Source organism: Nicotiana sylvestris, chromosome 3 (assembly GCF_000393655.2).
Source record: "Nicotiana sylvestris chromosome 3, ASM39365v2, whole genome shotgun sequence".
Lineage (NCBI taxonomy): Eukaryota > Viridiplantae > Streptophyta > Magnoliopsida > Solanales > Solanaceae > Nicotiana > Nicotiana sylvestris.
The window spans coordinates 154,361,258-154,384,142 of record NC_091059.1 but is presented as its reverse complement, the minus strand read 5'-3'; the positions used below and the strand labels follow the sequence as shown (position 1 = coordinate 154,384,142).

Sequence of the window (22,885 nt, the reverse complement as noted above, 5' to 3'; positions counted from 1 at the left end):
TATAACAAACGTGCCCAGCAACACAAATACAAAAGTATGAAAATATAGCAAAAAACTAAACTATTGCGTCCCTAGGACTTGGGTAAAGAGAAGCATCTGCGCCACTACGAGAAATAAGCGGATCTGCCACCTGCTCAGGATCTTGGCCTTCGTCATTATCCCCTTCAAGTTCCTCCTCAGTTCCTGAGAACTCGGAATTGGAACCAGAAGAGTCAATCACATTAGTCGAACAAGGAGGAAACTTCGGGTAGTAGACTCCAGCTCACGGGCCTTGGCGATCTCGACATCAAAATCAATGACTCCCGCTTTGGACTCTTCCAGGGTTTTCTCCTCATTCTATACATAGAATGTGTCTTCTTAACAGTGATGGAATCCGCTCAGCGTTGGATCCCTAATTTAAGCTGGTCAACCTAGGTCGAAAGGCTATCCCTCTCGGACTTTACGGTAATAAGCCTAGATCAAGATCACGAATAGTAAGATATGAACCTTATTGTGTTCCATGACCCTCATATACTTCTCCTCCATCTGGTCACGCTTCTCCTCAGCAGCAACAACCTCTTCAACTTTGGAGTTCAAGGCAACCTCCAAATTATTCAATCTCTCAGTAGAGGTAGACTTGCACTCAGCAGCAACAAGAACAACATTCTGGACCTCAGAACATTTAGACTTGGCTTCTTGAAATTGTATATTTAACTGGTAAGCTTCTTGGCTAAGGGCCATAACTTCTTGCTCGCTTTGCTGCAACCGAGCCTCCAACTCACCGTCTTCGGCAACTTGTGCTTCCAGTGCCAGGAGACGAGCAACAATTTGGTCCCTCTTGGCCAACAGTTGATCCTGCTCAGACGTGAGTCTTTCTTTATCGAGGATCAACTTATGAAGGCCCTTGGAAGCAAGGAAGTTAGCATGCAAAGCAAAAAATCAAATCAGAAATCCTATAATAACAAGTCAAAATAAAACAAAGGAAAGATATCATACCGGTATTGTGCATGGAATTGTTTATCATACACTCCGTCGGAAGAGAGTGTATTTTCTTCTTATTTTTCTCTGAAGCCAGCGGCTTCAGGTAATTGGTGAGTTCCACAAGCCAGGACAGTAGATGGCACTCAATAGAAACCGAAAGAGAGACGCTCCTCCTACTATGAGATCTACATAGGGGGCGAATAGTTGTGCCCCAAATTCCAATGTTCTGGGGAGGGGGGACATCCTCCTCTCGGGTATTTGCGGCTGGTGTGGTTAATGTAGTAGTTACTGCTGATAGAGGTATGACTGCATAGAAGGATATGAAGTTGATGTCATTGTGGGTTAAGAAGAAGTTGCGGCAAAAGCAGTGCTGGTTGTTGGTTGCTCATTAACCGAAGATGGAAAAGGCCTGGTACCCAGTCTTACAGTATCAGGAGTAGCGATTAGGACTCAAAAGTGAGAATTGGCCTTCTCTACTAAGTCACACTCTCCCTGGAGCGCTTGGACGTCATCCTCGGTTGGTGTTATAAGATTTTTAGTTTGAGAATTTTGTTGAGCTGATGAAGATCTGATGAAGATCGTTGTATTATATGTAGGGATGCCTCTTCATCATTGGCTTCCCCATCATCATCAATCACCACAATGGTTGGCTCGGGTGAGACGTTCTTTACCTATTTATTTTGCCCTCGGCCGAAGAGGAACGTCGCCTTATTGGTTGCTTGTTCTCCGGTCGGGGAATCCGAGAGGAAGCACTTACACTAGAAGCAGGTCCGATGACACTTGTTCGAGTGAAGGCCTCCTTAGACAACTTCACAACCTCTAAGGGATCAGCCGAAATATCCTCCTTGGGGATGGTAACAGAGCCCTGTGACAGACCTGAATTCAACGGAAAAAAGAAGTTAATTAATCTTCTTATACATAAGGTAAAAACAAGATTAGTTTTGATAATCAACTTACCATGATTTTGGGCCTTCCATCCGCATTTGAGGGCCAGTTCTTTCCACCGACGGGTCTCAAACGTGGTAATATTCAAAATCTTTTGGACCTACTGGTCCATGTCTTCCACCTTTGGTAGTGTCTATCGAGTTGCTGAAATAATAAAAAGAGAAGAATCAGTAACAGCATGAAACAATCTTTCATTAGAGAAAAGACAGACGTTGAACTTACATGTACGAGCCCATGAATCAAGGAAAGATGGAGTTGTGGCCAGGATGATATCCCTAGTAGAAACTACAATGAACCGCTCCATTCATCTACGGTCGGTGTCATCATCTATGCTAGTGAGCAAAGCATGGTGGCTACGTTTGCTAAAGTTTATCACTCACCCACAAAAAAATCTTGGGGGAGTAAAGGTACATCATGCGAGCCAAATAGAGCTCTTCCCCTATCTCCTGACATAGCCGCTGTAGACAGGCTATCATCCGCCATACAGAGGGGCTCACCTGTGCCAAGCAGACTTCATACCGGTAGCGAAACTCCAAGATTATAGGATCAAGTCTTCCACATAATGAGAATGGGCCCAAAATAAAAGGGTACGTGTAAACGTATGTAAAACCCTTATTAGGGAAGGTTACTCGCTTCGCCAAATCGAGAGCGATAATGTTAAGACCATGGCAACCACAATCCTCCTTCACATCAGGAATGCTAGAAGGAAGGATGGAAGAAGGATATACGCCAACAACCCATGTACAAGAGTTGGTAGGAGGAAACTTTTCTTCAAAATCCTTGACGGTATTGAGCCTTCTAGGAATGATGGTGCTCACCGTAGGAGGGGAAACATCATTGGAGCTTTCTTTGTTTTTTAGAGAGCTTGAGTTCTTGGAGGAGGAGGCCGTGATTAGCAGAAGATAATAAGAGTTCTTTGAAGAAGAAGATTAAAAGCAAGAAAGAGTTGAGTGCAAATAAGTTGAGAGAGTTTTGAAAAACTGTGAAGTGTAAAAGAAGAAGAATGAGGCGTATAAGTAGGAATAGGCGGCTAAAATTGTGTCCATGATTACCTCGAGGACCGGCGAAAGTATTGCTAAATCGTGGAGTGATGAGTGTTCGGGGCATTAAATATGGAGAGATGTGCGTCTAATCAAACGTCAGAAACTTTTCAGAGGGGATCCGAAAATTTTCCGCCAATAAAGGTATCTTCACCAACTTCCCCATGACACAAATACGTGCCACAGGAAAACATGGGGAATATGTGTATAGGGTAAAATTGGTTCGTACTAAATACTCGAATAATAAAGTGACACGTGAAACTGGAGGCATACGGAAATCGAGGCAAGAAGAAACCAAGACCGAGGACAGCGGGTTCGACTGGCACCGGGAAGACCCGAAGGGAATAATGCTAATGAAGATAGATGAATATTTGTTGCCGATGACATTCAATGAAGAATATTCTTTAATATTAAATACGTTATAGAGAATTTTGGCATTCATGGTCTGTAATTACACAATCATCAAAGGCTCCCCTAATTGTCATTTAAGAGGGGCTTGATTTTAGGACCTTGTGTCCCTAGGTGCAGCTATAAATAGTAATTTCAACAGCCATTGTAAATGACATAAATTTTATGATAAGCTTATGCTACATACTGTTCAAAAGCTCAATAATACTTTATTTCCTGTCTATTAATATTCTTATTACTGCTTTCGGAATTTCTGCTTCCGGAACTAAGCTATTTGCTATCATATCTCGATTTCAAATGCTAAGTCTTGTATTTTATATAATTTATTATTTTGGGATCAAATCGATTCGCTTGTCTATAAACCACGCTACAAATTCAACTATACCGTTTTACGATTAAGCACTCATATATTTATAAACCGGTATTATTTATGTGAAATCATTGTGGAATAACACTATCACGGTTAACTATACATAAGCACTTGAATGACAAAACTGCCATTGAGGGTCTCCCCAAATCACTTTTTAAACTCTTGTGCAGTTTAACCAAATACAAATTTAAGTTATACAATGTATATTCAATTTTTAATAGTGAACCAAACGTCTGATAACAAATATTCTTTGTATTACAATCTACACATTACTAATCCTGGTATAACTTAGTTCTAAATCAAACAATCCTGACATGTTTTCTAATTAAAGAGAGTTATATGTCACATTCTAAAAACTTATGCAAACTTCAGAAGAAAGGATTTTAAATTATACATGGCTACACATTATTTTACTCGGAAAAAAAGGAGAAATGACAAAAATAGTCCCTTTATTTTGGGGAATAGGTTCAAATTGACCCTTTAAATATATTGTTGAGCACTTTTGGTTATTTAAATTTTTCAAAAGTGAACACTTTTGTTCTCTTTCAACTATTTAAATTATATTAATCATGTTTAATGGAAAATATGAAAAAAAAAAGATTTAACATGAGCTCACATTTGGAGGTGTAGTTTTTGCTATTCTTTGTTATATTTTTTTAGAATCAGGTGCACTTTTTGAGATACACTGCTTGTTATTTTAATTATTCTTAGTGTTCAATGTAGTGTTTGGGTACTGCGCTTATTGAATTTGCAAAACTCTCGTGTTGTTTCTCGTTATTTTTTTATTTCTATTTCACAGTTTTCATTATATCTAACATCCAAAGCTTGTTAAAATATTTGATGGAGACAAAAAATATTCAATGTTAACAAGCTTAGAGGACCAAAAGTGCTCAAGCGTATATTTAAAGGATTGTTGTAAATATACCCTCAAACATAAGGGACCATTTATGTCATTTTCTCGAAATATGAGTAAATAAAAATTTGACAAGCGGGAAAAGGTTTTGAGGGGACCGTATGGTATTATTTCAAACGCAAATCCCCTCTCCATCTAAATTCTAACATCTTCATTTCTTCCCTAAAACACCCAAAATCCACTGTTCCCGTTTCGAATTTCATATATATTCCAGTTCATCACACGCCGGGTGGTGCAGGCATTCATCAATAAAAGGTAAATTCTCCACTTATACTCACTTGTTTCGGATTTAGATTCATTAGTTAGTAGAGAGGAGAAATTGTTAGTCTTGAACTTGTAAATTAGTTCTACAGTGAAATAGATAATTAACTTGTACATATTTATGCAGAAAAAAAACTCTATGTTTTGACTTACCCCCTCAGCTCTGATGCAGTTCGATCTAAATTTATAGCTATCTGTCTGCAACAATTGTGAAGATTTTAGGTTTTAGAATTTATTGGATCAATTATAAATATTTGTACATTTTTGTGCCAGAAAATTTCATCTACTTTTTAAGATGGGTGTGGAGAGCTACCATGTTATAGAGCTTGTGGGCGAGGGCTCTTTTGGGAAGGTGTACAAAGGGAGGAGAAAGTTTACTGGCCAGGTACTTTTTTTTTATTCTTAGGCAAGACTATTTGTTATTCTTTCAGGATAAGGATTATTAGTGCTTTTGCTAGTCATTCTTACTTTTAAATTTGATTACTCTCAGACGGTTGCCATGAAATTTATTCCGAAACATGGGAAAAGCGATAAGGACATTCACAACTTAAGGCAGGAAATTGAGGTATTCTCTGTGGTGCTACCATACTTTGGGCATTCGCTAGGTCTCCAAAATGTGGTTAAAAAAAACATTTCCTCGGATTTTGCTGAAACAGGACGCTTATGCTTGCTCTTCGATCATAAGTTTTAATGTTTCATCTTGATTACTGTTTTTTTGAGGCTCTGCTTGCACTGTCTCTATTTTCTCTGAAGGGGGTTATTTAAATGGTGCAGATTCTAAGAAAGTTGAAGCATGAAAATATTATAGCAATGCTCGATTCTTTTGAAAGCCCGCAGGAGTTTTGTGTCGTTACAGAATTTGCTCAAGTAATCGGTCTCCTCTCTCTATTCTCTCTCTTCCAAATGTTAGGTCACAGTGCCATATGCATTTCCTCCATGTCTACATGCATAAGACGTATTGAATTTCTATCCCGTAGTAGCAGGGCAGCATTGCTGACTAACGAAACCTATCATATCCAGGGTGAGCTGTTTGAAATTCTTGAAGACGATAAATGCCTTCCTGAAGAACAAGTCCAAGCAATAGCAAAGCAGTTGGTAATCTACAGAAAATTTTGATTTCTTTTATATCTAAACATTACTATTCTTCTATCGACTACTTATATGTGGAGGAATTCCACCACTGTCCCATGTTATATATTTTATTTATTCATTTAACTGTTTTTTTCTTTTCGTTTCAGGTAAGAGCACTGCATTATTTACACTCAAATCGTATAATACATCGTGACATGAAGCCGCAAAATATTCTCATTGGTGCTGGATCTATTGTCAAGGTTGGTTATACTAATTTCTTATATGAACCAATAGTTTCATGGAATTGTGTTACAATTAGATATTACAAAAACATAATTGACGTGTTTATTTCTCATGGATGTTATTCTAGTTATGATCTCTTACTTAGCCAATTCTGTAATAAAGTTTTGGCCATTCAAAATGTTGTGATTTCATGTTACATGCAGTCTCAGAAGTTCCTTCTTTTTAGGTTTATGATTGTGTATGAGTAATGTCTTTCTTAGCACACCTAGAAATTGAAAAACAGTGCCATAAGCACAAAACCCAAGCAAAAGAAAACCATACAGTTCTCTATTCATTCTTTATTCACCATCAGTCCTCTGTTAGTATATTTTGACATCATTAAGCTCAGCCGGAAGCAGTGGCAGAAAGGCAGTGTATCCTCTAATATGTTGAATGGAGGTTTGCATTTTGCGTATTAGAACAACTGCCCTACTGGCAATGTAATATGGGAGTGGGTGTTGGACCTAAACATATCCACAAGATGAGCGAATCATAAATGTGTATATTTAGATGGCTGTGCTGTCATATAAGGTTAGAAATAATCATATCAGGCGAAAGGTGCAAGTAGCATAGATAGATATTAGATGATAAAACAAGAGAAGGTCGCTTGAGATTGTTTGGTCATGTCCCATGTAGATCTTTAGAAGGATCGGTCCACATGGGTGAAATTCATCGGAGGTGCTAAAAGGGGACGAGGCAGACCTAAAATCAGATGAGAAGAAGTTGTCTCGAAAGACTCAGAATTCGTGAAAGCAACCTTAGCACAAAATACAGCAAAATGGAAGAAAAGATCCACATAGGCTATACCAACAAGTTGGGATTAAGATTTAGTCATGTTGATACAATTACTTTAGGTTCAATGTCCACTTGGAGTTTTGGAGTATTCAAGAGATCTATACGCTACTAGAAAATTTAAAGAGCTTCTATTTGGTATAGAACTTCAATTATTGAATATTGCATAGAGAAGCGTCTAATGGAGTGACGTGGATACTTAGAATTCGTATAGATTATTATTGCCGATCCAAACTAATTTAGGATTGAAGCATAGTTGTTGTTTAATTATTGTTATCATCATACATTCAAGTGATCTTCTTTGCCAGGGATCTAGTCTTATTTTAGTTCCTTGAGGGAACATAATTTAGCTTATTCATTGGTATGTTCTGTGGCTATATGACAACTAGCCTGCAATATCTGTTAAAGCATTATTACATAATAAGAACTTGCGATGATACTGGAAATGCATTTGAGCTTGTTTTATCTTCATGTTTTTGTGGATAATATGGCAGTGTATAACTTGGTTCTTATTGTACTCTGTGTTCAGCAGTAAAGATATAACCCTATCTTCTCATGTCTCCCTCTTTTTATTTTTTATTTAACAGCTTTGTGACTTCGGTTTTGCACGAGCCATGTCCACAAACACAGTAGTTTTGCGATCCATAAAAGGTGACTTTTGCCTCACTTAGTAGGATTGCTTCAGTTTCCGGTTATAAATGGACATCAAGTGGTTGATACAAGCTACATTCCCAAAAAAGTGGCTGATACAAGCTATTGTTGATCCACTCCTTACCTGATCTCTGTCTTCTTTGCATTTTCTTAGGTACACCATTGTATATGGCTCCAGAATTGGTACGAGAACAACCATACAACCACACTGCTGATTTGTGGTCTCTTGGTGTTATCTTGTATGTGACATCTACTTAATTTAGGAACTCTTTCGGTGTTTTGAGTAACTTTAAGATTCTTTGTGATTGTTGGAAAGAATTGCCTTCTAGCTGGAGGGAAGCTTGACTCCTGTTAGATGAAATGAGCTCCTCTATTGCTAAGAAAAAAAAAGAACAAACTTTTCAGTTTGGCGGCATTAAGAATCTGAACCTTCTAAAATAGGAACAAACGTCTGAATAAGAACATGATCATACATTGACAAGGAAAACAGTTACAGACTAGTCCAATTATACCCTTTATTGGCTTCTTTCCTTCTTCTGCATATTTTTATTTCTCCATATGAATTTGATCAGCTGATTTTATGCAGATATGAGCTGTTTGTTGGTCAACCTCCATTTTATACTAATTCAGTTTATGCTCTTGTTCGCCACATCATCAAGGTAACAAGGTTATGCTTGAGTAGATTTTGGATCTAGACCTGTGATTGATTAGACCATTAACTTGTAATCGCACTCGTACTCAGGACCCAGTTAAGTATCCAGACAATATGAGCTCAAGCTTCAAGAGTTTTCTGAAGGGCCTGCTTAACAAGGTTTCCATCTATAAATATAAAAGCCCTTGCACTACTATATTTTTAGCTTCCTACTTTTGATCTAGTGATCAATTCTGTGAATCAGGTACCGCAGAATAGACTGACCTGGCCTGCACTTCTTGAGCATCCATTTGTTCAAGAAACATTGGAGGATGTGGAAGCCAGGGTACCTATAGATTTTGAAAAGCAAGCTAATAATATCTAATCTTCCATTTTGGTCTTTCATTAATGGAACAATTTATCAAAATAACAGGAGATTCGTACTGCAGCAGCTGCTGCAAAGGGATCTGATGCAACTTGGAGGGGAAAGGGAGATATTCAATCAACTCAGTTGAATGTTGCAAGTCCCGAAAGTAAGTCCATCCTTTAACATATTGCACATGCACTTCTAATTTTGCCCAATTCATCTATCTCAAAGGATACCACTTCAGGTAAAAGTCATATTCAAGCTGTCAGTGCAAATGGAAACATTGGGAACCTTCAGACTGATGTTCATTTGAAAAGTCCAGACAACGTCACTGTCAATGCTTCACCAGAGGAGTTCCCAGGTTTCTCACAGCCTGATGATATTGTACAGTCAGGTAAGTTGTGTTCTGCTAGGTAGATTAGACATATTTTTCTACTTATGTGATCATGCTGCAAAATCGTAGGCTTTCTATGAGCTTACATCAATACAGCTGATACAATTGTTTTCAACATAGGAATAAAGGAAGAGCTTCATTCTTGTATTACCTCTTTGCCGATTGTAATCTAGTATATATGACCTGTATATATATTTTTTATTTAAAAAAATTTTAGTATTAGTTCCTGAACGTTGAAAAGGTCAATTTCACTTAGAAAAAATTAAATCATGACACATTAGGATGGAAGGAGTAAACTAAACTCTTGCCACAACTTTCATTTAATTTTCTTTTTTAAATTGAATCAGTAGTGGCTCCACAGTTACTCTCTTTTGTTTCTGATCATGTAAGTAACTGATCATTTTCTTCTTCCGCACCCCTACGGGATAAAAAGCCACCAGGTTTTGCCTTGAGGTACATTAGCTCCTATCAGTTAGAGTTTCGTGTGTACGTAGGACAAACAGAAAGTTCAACTTTTTGAAGAATTGTCAGTAGGCTCTGTGCCGCTGCATACATGTAATATAATATTTACAACACTATTCTTTATCTGATTTTTATATGGATAAGTAATAGATCTTTCTTCATCTGTCAGTTTCTCCAGCTCGTCTTTCTTAGCTTCTTAGGACATTTGAATTTCACTCACAAGTTAGTTCTGATCATGCTTTTAACTGCTTAGTTACTTATGATATCTCATTCATATGTTTCTGTTAGTCATTCTTGTGTTTCTTTCCGGAGGGGAGGATCAAGCAATCTTTACCAATTCTCCTATATCACATCCCTTATTTTATTATGTGTAGCCCCGTGTGAGATTTCCATGATTTGTGATGTGTACGATATCCATGATATATGCCATCTTCTCAGGTTGTCAAGTTTTGGGCAGACTGGAAAGCAACTCCCGAACAGTCAAGGGTGCAAAACTTATTGGGCAAGATAATGATGCATTGTCAGCTATTTTGGTTCCGTTAAGAAACTTGTGTGAAGAATCAAAAGTTCCTGGCAGGTAAGAACTCTGTATAAGAGGTGTGCAGCATCTTATTTCATGATTAGACATGATATTGTATATTTTACATGATATTTGTAAAACATATTTGTTCAACGAGCAGGTAGTCCAAATGACCAGTTTTTGTTACTCTAGATAAATCATTCACCTTGTTTTTTGCCTCCAATTGAGAAAGAGTTTTTCATATTGAGGGATTCCGTCACCCTCTGCTGCAATAATGCTACTAGAATGAATTCCATCTGCATGTCTGTAAATACTTAAAGGAGAAAGATATAATTTACTTTCTCAGAGGTTTTGATATTATGTGTCACACGTATTAGAAGATCAGTTCAGAGAATTTTCGCTGCTTGCTGTTGTTTGACTTTGGTATCATTTATCAAGCCAAGGTTGGTAACATTTGATGGTTACAAGAACTGATATCTGGTTGAAGTAAGTAGGCACAAAATTGCTACTTTTGAGTTTTGATATTACTAACCTGCTTGTTTCTTGCACAGGGATCATGATTTTATCAAATTAAACCAATCGCTTAGGATCCTTTCGAACTTAGTTGCAGCAGCTTCCATCAACTCAAATGGGACTCTTGATCAAGTTATATGTGTCCTTCTTGGTTTCACTTATGCTGTACTTAAAATCAGGTCTTCCAATGGAACTGAATTGCTGATGAGGGTAATTTCATGAGAACGATCTTTACTTACCAGACCAAAGTAAAAGAGGAAGAGATTTTGCTCTGATATGGGTTTCTCTTCTTGTGGACTATAATTGCACATCTTTACGTTGGACTTCAATGAGATAGCTAAAATCTCAAACTTTGTGCTTAATTTTTGTCCAAACTTAAGTGTTAAAATATGAAAAGAGAGCTACGTTTCGCTATGAATTTTGAATAACCCGTGTATCCTTCAAAACAAATTTTCAATAATATTGCTGGTGCTGTTTTGCTTCCTTAAAATCTAATGATTAACGTGGTCTGACTGTAATGCAGAGTTTCTCCGTCACCAGAAAACTGTTAGATATCTGTGGAGGTGCTATTGGAGGCTCATTTCAAGGGCATTGGAGAACACTTCATGAATTGTACTCGCAGGTTTCGTTTCCTAACTTGGAAAACTGTGCACTGATATCTCCATTTTATACTTGCTTTCTTTTAACTGTTATATACTAATGTACAGGTGATAAATAACCTGGATGATGCTTCTGGTCGAGTTTTGTCTGAGTCAACTGGTTGCATTGCAGCTATGTTGTTTCGAGTGGCTCAGGCTCTTAAAGTATCATCTTCTCCGCCAACCCTTATAGGAACTCTCAAAGAACTGTTAGACCATGCTACCAGCTCTGGCATAGTGGACCTTTTGATTTTGTGCTTAGCTACATCAGGGTCTAACCTCATATCAGGTTCCTCAAATTTACTGCGAGCTGCTGCTGAAGCCTGCAGGGCTCTTTGGTTGCTGGTGGACGCATTTGAACTACTTTCTCTAAGAGATAATAGATATCATTTTCCAATTAGCTGTTTGCGAAGTCCATCTTTACATCGACTTGACATCAAGGACCATGAGCGAGGTCCATTACTTGGTAGGGATTCAACAAAAATTATTGATTCCATGACAAAGGCATTTCTAAGGTCCAAAGCCATACAGGTTGCTGTTTATTATTGTCTGCATCAACGTCTTGAACCTTCTATCTGCGCTGGAGTACAGGTATCTATCTTTTTGTTTTCACTTACTATGTTTTACTGGAACTTGCTTAATGAGTTTGGAGCTGTTGGATTTTTGTGGATAGGTACCATATGAATCACAGGAACTTGGATCTTTTTTTTTCCTCTACTCTTTCTCTCTCTGTGTGTGTTGTATTTACAAATCCACCAATGTCCATTTCTCAGCTAACTTTTACCATCTCCAGGCTAATAATTTCTTAGCAAAATGTTCTGGAACAATTATTAACTGACATTTGTTGAAAGGTCCTGTGCCATTATCATTATACCTTGGAGCCATTGACCAATAGATCTATTTGGTGGTCCTGGTCGTGCATAGTTGATTGCTTAAGTACTTTTATTCCCGCTCAAGCGAATGTAGTAAAGCAAGATTGCTCTCTACATTTTTCCTAAACATGACATCTAATGATGTAACGGGAAAGGGAAGAATAACGGGTGTCAGCTCAAAGTAGCAGGACAAGGTCCATAGGGCTTGAAGGGAATAACAAGAAGTGAAGCACGTGCTTCTTTGAAGTGAGCACAAATCATGACATTAAAGTAACAAACAAATGACTCTACTATTATTATGGTCAAATTGCAACTAAAATGACTGATCTCAGTATCCAATAATAATAATGCCAATATTAATCCAACTCCTCAAAGTTGATCTTCAAAGAACTGACATGTTCAGGTTTACTTTGCGCATCATTGTTTGAAGCGGACATCTCTATGAAGTGATGCCCCCTTGCTTCCCTTCGCTTCTTTAAGCAACGAAGCAATGTCTTTCAATAACACTGGCACACTCTTTAAACAAACGGCTAATTGGCTTATTACATCTCATCAAAATATATTTTGTTTTCTGTTTTTCACACGCATCCTGAAAGAAGGTTAGGTGCATGAGACGTTGAATAAAGTAGCTATATTTTGTGCCTTTATCCTGATATCTTGTGCTGTCACATGTCAAAATTATTAACTTATTCTTCTTTTCAGCTTGTTCTGAGGTGTTGCTTGCATAGTGGAGTTGTTGCCAATATCCTCTGTGGTCTGCCTAGTTCTCTTCCCGTTACTACAGTGGTGAGTGGAGGAGGCGACGGCACTATTGTTTCAGAGATTTTCTCTGTACTGTCATCAACTAAGAAAGCACGTGGCGGAGAAGCAAACACCTTGGTTCTGCACTTAAGCCTTCTTCTTGCCACCATTGCACAATGTCTAAAGTCATCAGGAAGGAATTCTGCCTTGTTCATTCTCACTACATCTTCAAGAAAGCAGCTCACTCGGCTCTCTGACCTTGCACATTATTTCTCTGCTGATGTACAGTCATTATGCCAACCTCATTCTGCATCTGCAATGCTAGCTCTAGCATCCATTCTGTCTCTTGAAACTGGCTGCACAGTTGAAACTGCCATTCTTGACATAGCTGTGCCTATGATCCCTAGGACTGCCAAGCTATGTGAATACCTTAGGAATCCTGCTAATGAACAAGATGGAACAAGTATGTTTAGTGGAATGCTTTCACATTGGCATGGCCTAAGAGATGGATGTATTGGGTTATTGGACATACGACTGAAGAAGGAAGGACCATTGGCTGTGCAACACTCCTGTGCTAGTGGTATTCCACAGCTGCTTATTGATTTGTTGACAAACAACATTACAGAAGTCTCTTCTGAAGAATCCAATTTTTCGAAAGACCAAATTGAGCTATCACCAATTGGAGTTGCATGGAGCATTTCATTACTATGCCAATGCCTTACTGGGGGAGTATCAACTTTTCGTCATATATTGCTTAAGATGGAACATGTCAAGGTCATATCTGATTTGATATTGGACATACATCTTAAGCTAGTCAAATCTTGGAGTGGACCCGGTGGCGGGGTGGATGGGGTTAGGGATACAATAAATGCGGTTATAGATCTTTTGGCATTTCCGTTTGTGGCTGTACAGAATGGTCTAGGTTTGCCATCTGCTACTGCTTCAGTGAATAGTGGATTTCTCCTTAATGTTGGTTCACCTGGTGGAAGAGTTTGTCCTGAAGACAGAGACATGGTGAAAGCAATTGAATCACATTTGGGAAAGTATACTCAAATCCTATTGGAGGTTGGACTTTGTATCTTCCCTTCAAACTCTTATAATCTTACTTGAAATATTGTGTACTTGAAGGATAAGGTTTCTGAGTGTGGTTTGCAGTTTATCGGCCAAATTTCTTAAAAGGATATTCGTTGGTCAAACTCTTCTTAAGTGTGTGTCATCAGTATATGATTCTCCACACTTTATGCTTGCAGGTAGGAGTTCCAGGCATTATTCTTCGGTGTTTGGAACATATGGAATCCAAAGATAAAGCCAGGCCTGTTGCATTTCTTGCCAAAATGACGGCTTACCGACCTCTTGCTGTTCAACTATTGGGTAAAGGTTTGCTGGATCCAAGGAGAATGAAGTCTCTACTGGATGGTTCATGCCCCGGAGAAGCCGTTCTAGATGTTCTCATGATTGTTTCAGATTTAGCTCGCATGGATAAGGTCAATTCTTTACTGGGCATACACTCTTAGTTGATCGATGGTGAACTTTCGTGACTTTTAATTCTTCATTGGTTAGTAGAAGTCAAAGAATGGTGTACAGGAATGCTAAAGATTGACTTTGTTTATAATGCCATTGGCTGTGCTTTCTTTTTTCTCTCTCTATGTTTTACATGTTACTGCCTGTTTAATTTCTTGTCTGATGTATCCTTGATTATTATTTAAACATTCCTTGATACCTCTTATGCTATTCCGAAGTTTCTTTTGGCAATATGTGGAAATTAAGAATGATTGACCTTTAAAGTTGGATTTGTATGAGTCATAGTTAACTAAATTTGTCAAAAGTAAGCTTGAAGTTGAGTATACGTTTTAAGTGCTTAACTGCTAGGGTTTGTTTATTTTTGTGTGTTTAAAAATTATATTGAACGTAATATTATAGTCTAGTAAAAAAAAATTTACTCTTAAACCTTGTAGATAGTGTGAAATACTTATTTGATACGGATTGTGCGTGGACTCATTTAGTGGTACTTATTTGATACGGATATCATTGAAGAGACTGATTGTATCATAAGTTTTCATAACTATGCTGATGTTGATTCTAACTGTACATATGCATCCAGGCCTTCTATGAATACATTGATGGGGCAGATATCTTGGAGTATCTTAAGGAGTTCCTAACCGATAAAGATCCTAATGTGCGTGCCAAAACATGCAGTGCTATAGGAAATATGTGTCGTCACAGCTCCTATTTCTATGCTTCGCTGGTAACGCCCTCCTGTATAACCTGTGGTTTCATCTGTATTGAGTTTAAACCAAAATGATCTTTCATTTATAATTTCAGCATTACTTCCTATTGAGGTTTTACAGTTCTAGAATTTACTGCATATACTAATTCTATCTTTCTCTTCCAACTCTCAATTGTTTTTTGCTGATTTTGTAGGCAAAACGTGGCATCACTAGTCTTCTCATTGATCGCTGTGCTGATTCTGACAAAAGAACGCGGAAGTTTGCTTGCTTTGCTGTAAAGCTTTTGTTTGCTTCCTAGCTGTTTGATAAAATCAAATTATCTTTTTAATTTTTGTCAAACTATTGTTATAAATGGTTAGCTGATTAAGGTCTTTTCCACATTTGTAGATTGGCAATGCTGCCTATCATAATGAGCTGTTGTATGATGAGCTCCGGAGATCCATTCCTCAGCTCTCATATCTGCTGCTTTCAGCTGAGGAAGACAAAACCAAGGCCAATGCTGCTGGGGCACTCAGTAATCTTGTCCGCAACTCCAACAAGCTTTGCGGAGATATTGTTTCTAAAGGAGCCATGCAGGTTTTTCATGCCCCTATCATGTTTTACCTTCGTCGTTGCTTATTTGCATAGCAAATCTAAACCTACTGATTCTTTTCATTTGCAAAGATATTGTTTCTAAACCAGAATATTTTCATATTCATATCACTTTATACTAGTTTTGAGTACAACAACAACAACAACAACAACGGCCCAGTGTAATCCCACAAGTGGGGTCTGGGGAGTGTAATATGTATGCAGACCTTACCCCTACCCCGAGGGGCAGAGAGGCTGTTTCTAGGAGACCCTTGGCTCAAGAAGGCCACGAGATTTATACTAGTTTTGAGTGCCTGATGCAAATGCCTTATGCCTTAACTGCCTGTTCTATCCTAATAGAGAATGCTGAATTTGTTCAGCAAACTTCCTTTACCAAAGTTGATGGTTCTTTTTCTCCAGGCATTACTTAAGCTGGTGACAGACTGTTCTGTCGTAGCTCTGAGCCCCAGTAGAAAAGATACAATAAATGAGTCACCTTTAAAGATTGCACTATTTTCTCTGGCGAAGATGTGTGCTCATCCACCTTGCAGACAATTCCTTCGATCATCCGAGCTATTTCCAGTAGTTAGGCAGCTTCAGCAGTCACCGGATTCAACGATAGCTAATTATGCCGCTGTAATCGTTAAGAAAGTTGCAGAAGTATAATTGATCATTGATTTGCTTGAAATCTGCCAGCCACTGAATTGAAGCTCATCTCTCATGTGCCACTATGAAAAGGTTGATGCACGCTCAGTCGGTTTATCATGCAATTGCTCTTGTACAATTGAAGCAACATAAGGTCATCAATGACTTGGTTGCTGGTAAATATATGTATCTACCAACTTATTAAATTTCTGTATGCGGTTCATATATGGAAACATTCTTAGAATCAAGTAAATTTTTGGGCAGTTTTCCATTACCTCTCACAGTTATGTCTGTGCAGTAAGGATATAATGCTTTTAGTCTTCACTTGAAGAAAATAATATGTATTGGTCCACTTTTGCAAAGCTCTGCGAATATCCTTCCTTTGATTGTTCTGGACTAAAGCTCATTCTTTGTAACAACTGGCATGAGAGACCGTAATTCCCATTTTCCTTTTGTTATTCATTCATTTAATGCTGTTAGGCGCAATAACTAAATTAAGGAATTCTGCCAAGATAACCCCTCTTTCATCCCCTCTCCGAACCACACGTGATATATGAATTGTCTTGGTTGAAAACATGACCATGTCCAATACAGGAGAAGCTGAATGAAGTTGAAAGTGAGTTGCTTCACTGCCTTAATACAAAACAGCAACTCTTCGGCAACAATTTTTATTCATATCAGTCTTTGCTATTCAAATGTGATCTACGCCATCTTGTTGACTGAATGATACATAACTTTTATGATATCATGTGTAAAATCTGTGAGTCATTGTCTAGAACTTAAAAACTCTTATGCTAAGGTAGGCTATGAATGCAAGCATAGCTGTAATACTCTCAAATTATAACCTCAACGTGGTATTTCACGCACCAAATATTCTTCAAAATGATTGTTCTCTTAATTCTGGTTCAATTCTTGTCATTTATTACATCTTTAAACGAGAGTCTTAGCTACCGACCTTTTGATTTTGGGATAAGGTATTTTCTCCACTTCTTACATAATCTGAACGTGTTTCACAGTATACATGGAACAAATGCTCAAGAACTGTTCACGGTTATATCAACAACCTTATCCCTCCTAAAATAGAATTCATTTTTTCTTAAAATAGTAAAATAACTTGGTCCAGTTTCCTATTAATCTCACTGATCTTCATAATAACTAATGTAGAGCCAAGTTTGTTCCTTTAGGAACAACGGTAATTATATCATTACGGAAATTAAATACCACGTCAAAATATTGAACTAAGAATTGTAGGGCTTAAACCCCAAAGGGAGCCCTTCCAAAAATTCTCCACGGCCAAGGGTGAACCCAGGCCAAAGAGGGGGTTTGGAAATAGTTTTCAACCAGCAATAGACGCGCCTCGGTTAGAACCTCACTAGCTGCGTCATTGCCCCAAGCGCAAAGATGGTTTTAAACTAACCACCGGCTTTGCATAATATAGGACCCAGTTGATCCGCTTTTTCATGGATTACCGATATGGGATATTGGCAACCCTCTGAGCAAAACTGTGACATTTAAACCAGCACTTTATTATGGTTTTCAAGTTTTTTGGACTAACTTTTTGTCTCTACACATCATCTGTTTCAAATTACATGGCATAAGGCGAGAACATGTTTAAACCAAATTGAAATTAAGATGATATGAACTGTTCTAGTATGATGGTTAAGATTAAATTAGGGGTGGTTATGTTAACATATTACTTATGCTAAAATTATACTCCCTCCGTTTTAAAAAGAATTAACCTATTTAACTATTGGGATTTTTACATACCTATATACTATTAGAAATTTTATTACCCCCCTACTCAAGTTTTAATTTAATTACATCCTATATACAAATTTACCAATTATATACACTTTAAGAATTAAATGAGTATCTCTTTATATTAGGAATCAATTATTTTCCATCCTTATTCTCTCTCTCTACGTCTCTCTCTATCTCTCAATCCCTAATTCCAGTAATATAAAGCAAAGGAAAAGAGAGCAGTAATTCCACCATTGACAACCATTAAAAAACTTTTAAGCTTTGAATTCAAATGTTGGTTTTCAAAAACCATTATTTGTTTCGATTGAGTGTTGTTGCAAACAACTGGGAATATGGTTTAGAGTTTATATCTCAATTTTGAGGGTGTTTTGATGAAGATAAGACTTGATTTTGGCTGAATTTCAGATTAAAACCCGAAGAAGAAAAAGAAGAAGACATGACATACATTATACTTACGAATTGCATTAAAATTGTAGAAAAATTGAATTCTGTTGTTTATATTTATTTATTTATTTAAATATTGTATGAAAGTTGAACAATATTGTATAAAAATTATATTTAAGTTGTATGATATTGTAGTTGTATATAACATGGTAGAAATAATCTATAATTGTAGGTAAGTTGTATAATATATAATTAGTTGTATGAAATTTGTTTTTACTATGTATAAATCAGATACAAAATATACAAAAGACATATTGTATAAAATTTGTATAAAAATTATATTTAAGTGGTATGATATTGTAGTTGTATATAGCTGAGTAGAAATAATGTATGAAAATTATAGATAAGTTGTATAATATATAATTAGTTGTATAAAATTTATTTTTACTATGTATAAATCAAATACAAAATATACAAAAAATATATTGTATAAAATTTGTATACAAATTATATTTAAGTGGTATGATATTGTAGTTGTATATAACTGAGCGAAAATAATATATGAAAGTTGCATATGAGTTGTAAACACAACAGGAAAAACTTTATCCGAAGAAAAACTTTATTTCGAGTGATTTGGAAAAACAGAAAAGACGTATTCCTTTACATTAGAATTTAAAAGTGAGGAGAAATTGAACGATGTGGTCTATTTATTTTTTCTTGGGACGATGTGGTCTGTTTATTCAAGGGGTTATTACAAAAATAGTCACTTAAATTCACACTTTTCTTTTTTAGTCGATATATGTAAATTATTTACTAATTATGTATAATTATATATTATATGTCTATCAATTATTTTTAGTTTAAAACATATATATAATTCTTTAAATTTTTTTTCAAGTCATATTGAAACAGCACGCCTTTGAAACAGTGGCAATATGGACATTTTTTTTAACGTAAAAGTGAAAGAGAAAAGGAGAAAATATATTTACTATGACATGATTAGAGTCACAACCACATTTGATAGGCTTAAAAAATATTAGGAAACTAAAGTCAAGGGATATAGTAGTTAGCTTAAATTGCTGTAAGGGTGGAAGATCCGGAGAGAAAAGGGGAAAGAGGAGAAAAAAAGAAAAAAGGTGTAACTAAAAGCTTGTTTGAATGATTGTTACCCATTGTATCGTATCGTATTGTTACTTTAAATACGATATTTGTTTTGATTGTTATTTAAATTTTATTATATCGTATCGTTAAATCTGTCGTTACATAACGATGAAATGTGCCACTTTATGTAACGACCGATTTGGTATGGTAGCGTCGTTACCTTGTCTTTTTCTCTCAATCTCACCCTTTATTATTATTAAATTATTTTATTTTATCATTTACCCTATCTTTTTATATAGTAGTTTTACGTTGTATCATAATTTTTCTTTATAATATTGCAAGTTTATTCTTCATATTGCTGGTGCATGATATCATGAAACGATGGCAAACGACACAATCTATCCAAACATTATATTTAGTAAACAATACAATACAATACAATACAGTATGATACGATACATTATGAAACAATGCGTAACAACCATCCAAACAAGCTGTAAATCCCTTGATTGAAGGCACTAATAATGAATTGAGATCCTTTTAAGGTGGATATATATTTTATAGATAAAACTTGTGTAGGTCGCGTAAATAACAAAACATGGACAGTTTTGGTAATAAAATTTAAAATAGTGTATAGGCATGTAAAATCTATTTACTATTTGGGAAGTCAAATAAGGTTTTCTATGACCATATTTTCTACAAATAATTTTTAAATATTTTGATTGTTAACTATTTTGAATTATAGTACTTTTCATAGTTTTTAAATGTGTAAATTTTATTTCAAAAAACTTATAGAATCTATGTCCGAATTCACACCGAAAATTAAAACTTGACCCTCATACTCCAAAGGTTCAAACAAATTGAAATAGAGGGAATGTGACGACCCGGTCAGTCGTCTCATGAGTTGCCGCTCCGTTTTTCCCCATTTCAGCTTCTTATTATTTTGTCTATCGGTTCTATATGTGATCGGGTTGGTTTGAGACACTTAGTCTCTTTTGAAGAAGCTTAAGTTGGAAAAGTCAACCAGATGTTGACTTATGTGTTAGAGGCTTGGATGTGAGTTCCGATGGTTTGGTTAGCTTTGGGAGGTGATTTGGGACTTAGGAGCGTGATCGAAATGAGTTTTGGAGGTTCGGAGTAGATTTAGGCTTGAATTGGCAAAGTTGATATTTTGGCGATTTCCGGTTGGTAGGAGAGATTTTGATATAGGGGTCGGAATGGAATTTCGAGAGTTGCAATAGTTCCGTTGTGTCATTTGGGATGTGTGTGCAAACTTTCAGGTCATTCGGACGTGGTTTGGTTGGGTTTTTGATCAAAAGCGTAATTCGAAAGATTTTGGAAACTTAGGCTTGAATCCGATGTGTTTTGGTTGATTTGATGTTGTTTGAGGTGTTTTGAAGATTGATACAAGTTTGAATAAGGTTTTTGGATATGTTGGTATTTTTGGTTGAGGTCCCGGGGGCCTCGGGGTGATTTCGGATGGTTGACGGAGAGTTGGAGTTTTTGGGGAGCTGCAGATTTTTGCTGTTCCGCACCTACGGATTGGGGACCGTAGGTGCGACGCCGCATATGCGGAAGACGGGCCGCAGAAGCGAAAACTGGTGAAGTTGGCAGGAACCGCAGATGCGGTTGTGGGATCGCACTTGCGAAGGCGCAGATGCGACTAGTGCATCACAGAAGCGGAAGTGGCGTTTAAGTGAGAAACCGCAGAAGCGGCTCTTGGACAGTAAAAGCGGTACCGCAGATGCGATGGATTGACCGCAGATGCGAAAATGCCTGGGCTAGAAGGTATAAATTGTGTCCTTCGCGATTTTTGAGCTATTTTTACCATTTTTGAGTCGGCTTTGGAGCTTTTTGGACGATTTTGAAAAGGGATTTCAAGGGAACTTCATTGAGGGTAAGGATTTTGGACGTAAATCTCGTTCCTATGGTATTTTTTCACGGATTAGGCTTGTAATTTATGGAATTTAAGGATTAAAGTTTGGGAAAACTAGGGCTTGGAAACTTAGACCTTTGATTGAGGATTTGAAGGAACATTTGAGGTCGGATTTCAGAACTTTTGATATGTATGAACTCGTGGGGAAATAAGGAATCTATTGATGTAAAAATTATCGAATTCCAAGACGTGGGCCCGGGGTCGGGTTTTGGTAATTTCGGGATTTGTGTTGTAAATTGATTATTTTCGCTTGGGCTTCGTCCCCTTAGCATATTTTGACGCCGTGATTCTGATTTTGGATAGATTCGATGCGAGTGGAGGCCTATTCGAGGGGCAAATGTATTGCAGGCTAGAGATTTGACCGGATTAAGGTGAGTAATGATTGTAAATGATGTTCTGAGGGTATGAAACCCCGGATTGCACATCGTTGTGCTATATTGATGTGACGCACACGCTAGGTGATGAGCGTGGGGTCGTGCACTGTTGGGGATTGTGACTTAGTCCGTTCCGAATGACTATTTTACCGCATATTTGACTGAAATCTATTTGCTATCATCATTATTTGGGTTGGATGCCATACTTGGAGTCCGGAACCCAATTGTTATTTTTTTGGACTCAAAGTACATTAATAAGTGTAAAAAAAGTTACTTTTCTATATATAACGTCCAAATACAAGACGCTATACCTTAACAGTAACTTTTGCCGTTAAGGTATAACGTCTTGTATTTGGACGCTATATAGCCTAACGATTTGACTGACATATATAACGTTCTGAATCTGTACACTATTCATATAGCGTACAAAAAAAACGCTATACCTGACTTTTGGCAATATAATACATGACTTTTCTTGAAGTTCTCAATTCCTATTATTTTCCCAGCTTCAGGTTCTTTCTTTATTTCAACCCCACCATTTTTTTCTATTAAAAGATTAATTTTTTCTTGTTATTTTGCAAACTTTTTCGTTTTTCTTGAATTAGTCTATGAATCTTGAGCTGGATTTAGCTCTGTAATTTGCATGGTTTGTGCTACAATCATTATCTTGATTTCATGTGTCTGTGATTTGTGTGTGATGCATTATGTTGTTTTGAATGGAATATAAGTTGTTTGGGTCATATTTTTATTATCATGTAATACCCAGATTTTATTTCCTTCTTCTTTTTTGTGTCTTGGTTGGTATTTCTGTATGAGCCTCATATTGAATGTTTTTGCTAGTGTTTGCTGCATAAGCAGAATTAAGATATAAAGGTAGTGAATTAGGTGCAGATACTGTCTATTATTCATATACATTGCTTAAACGATTTGAGTTATTATAACTATAAAGTTGGCATATTTTGAGTGCTTTAACTGCCAGCATATGTGATTTGGCCCTTTCTATACATGTGTATCAAATGACTGTTCCATTTAATTTGATCGCCTACTACTGCCAG

At 36.9% G+C, this 22,885-nt stretch overlaps 1 protein-coding gene and 1 non-coding gene across 2 annotated transcripts; one reads left to right on the top strand and one right to left on the bottom strand.

Moving 5' to 3' along the window:
- The first annotated feature begins 4,748 nt into the window (after positions 1–4,748).
- LOC104216027 (serine/threonine-protein kinase TIO) lies at positions 4,749–16,636 on the top strand. The gene is made up of 23 exons (XM_009765988.2): positions 4,749–4,891; positions 5,171–5,282; positions 5,388–5,462; positions 5,672–5,764; positions 5,918–5,992; positions 6,136–6,228; positions 7,630–7,693; positions 7,848–7,932; positions 8,280–8,352; positions 8,436–8,504; positions 8,590–8,670; positions 8,758–8,857; positions 8,936–9,085; positions 9,986–10,124; positions 10,619–10,790; positions 11,104–11,202; positions 11,288–11,809; positions 12,793–13,896; positions 14,082–14,315; positions 14,933–15,076; positions 15,253–15,333; positions 15,447–15,635; positions 16,050–16,636. Exons 2-23 carry the CDS (start codon positions 5,193–5,195, stop codon positions 16,293–16,295), a joined length of 3,978 nt encoding a protein of 1,325 aa, XP_009764290.1. The 5' UTR covers positions 4,749–4,891; positions 5,171–5,192; the 3' UTR covers positions 16,296–16,636.
- An 889-nt stretch (positions 16,637–17,525) lies between these two features.
- Positions 17,526–17,677, bottom strand: LOC138888876 (U4 spliceosomal RNA). Its single transcript, XR_011406445.1, has one exon. It is a non-coding gene; the product is annotated as a U4 spliceosomal RNA (small nuclear RNA).
- Between the last annotated feature and the right edge of the window lie 5,208 nt (positions 17,678–22,885).

Bases quoted from the DNA above. Each gene is read 5' to 3' on its own strand.
- LOC104216027 (XM_009765988.2), top strand. From the start codon at position 5,193: ATGGGTGTGGAGAGCTACCATGTTATAGAGCTTGTGGGCGAGGGCTCT. The intron at 5,993-6,135 runs GTAATCTACAGA...TTTTCGTTTCAG, and splicing joins AAGCAATAGCAAAGCAGTTG to GTAAGAGCACTGCATTATTT. The intron at 15,077-15,252 runs GTAACGCCCTCC...CTGATTTTGTAG, and splicing joins CCTATTTCTATGCTTCGCTG to GCAAAACGTGGCATCACTAG.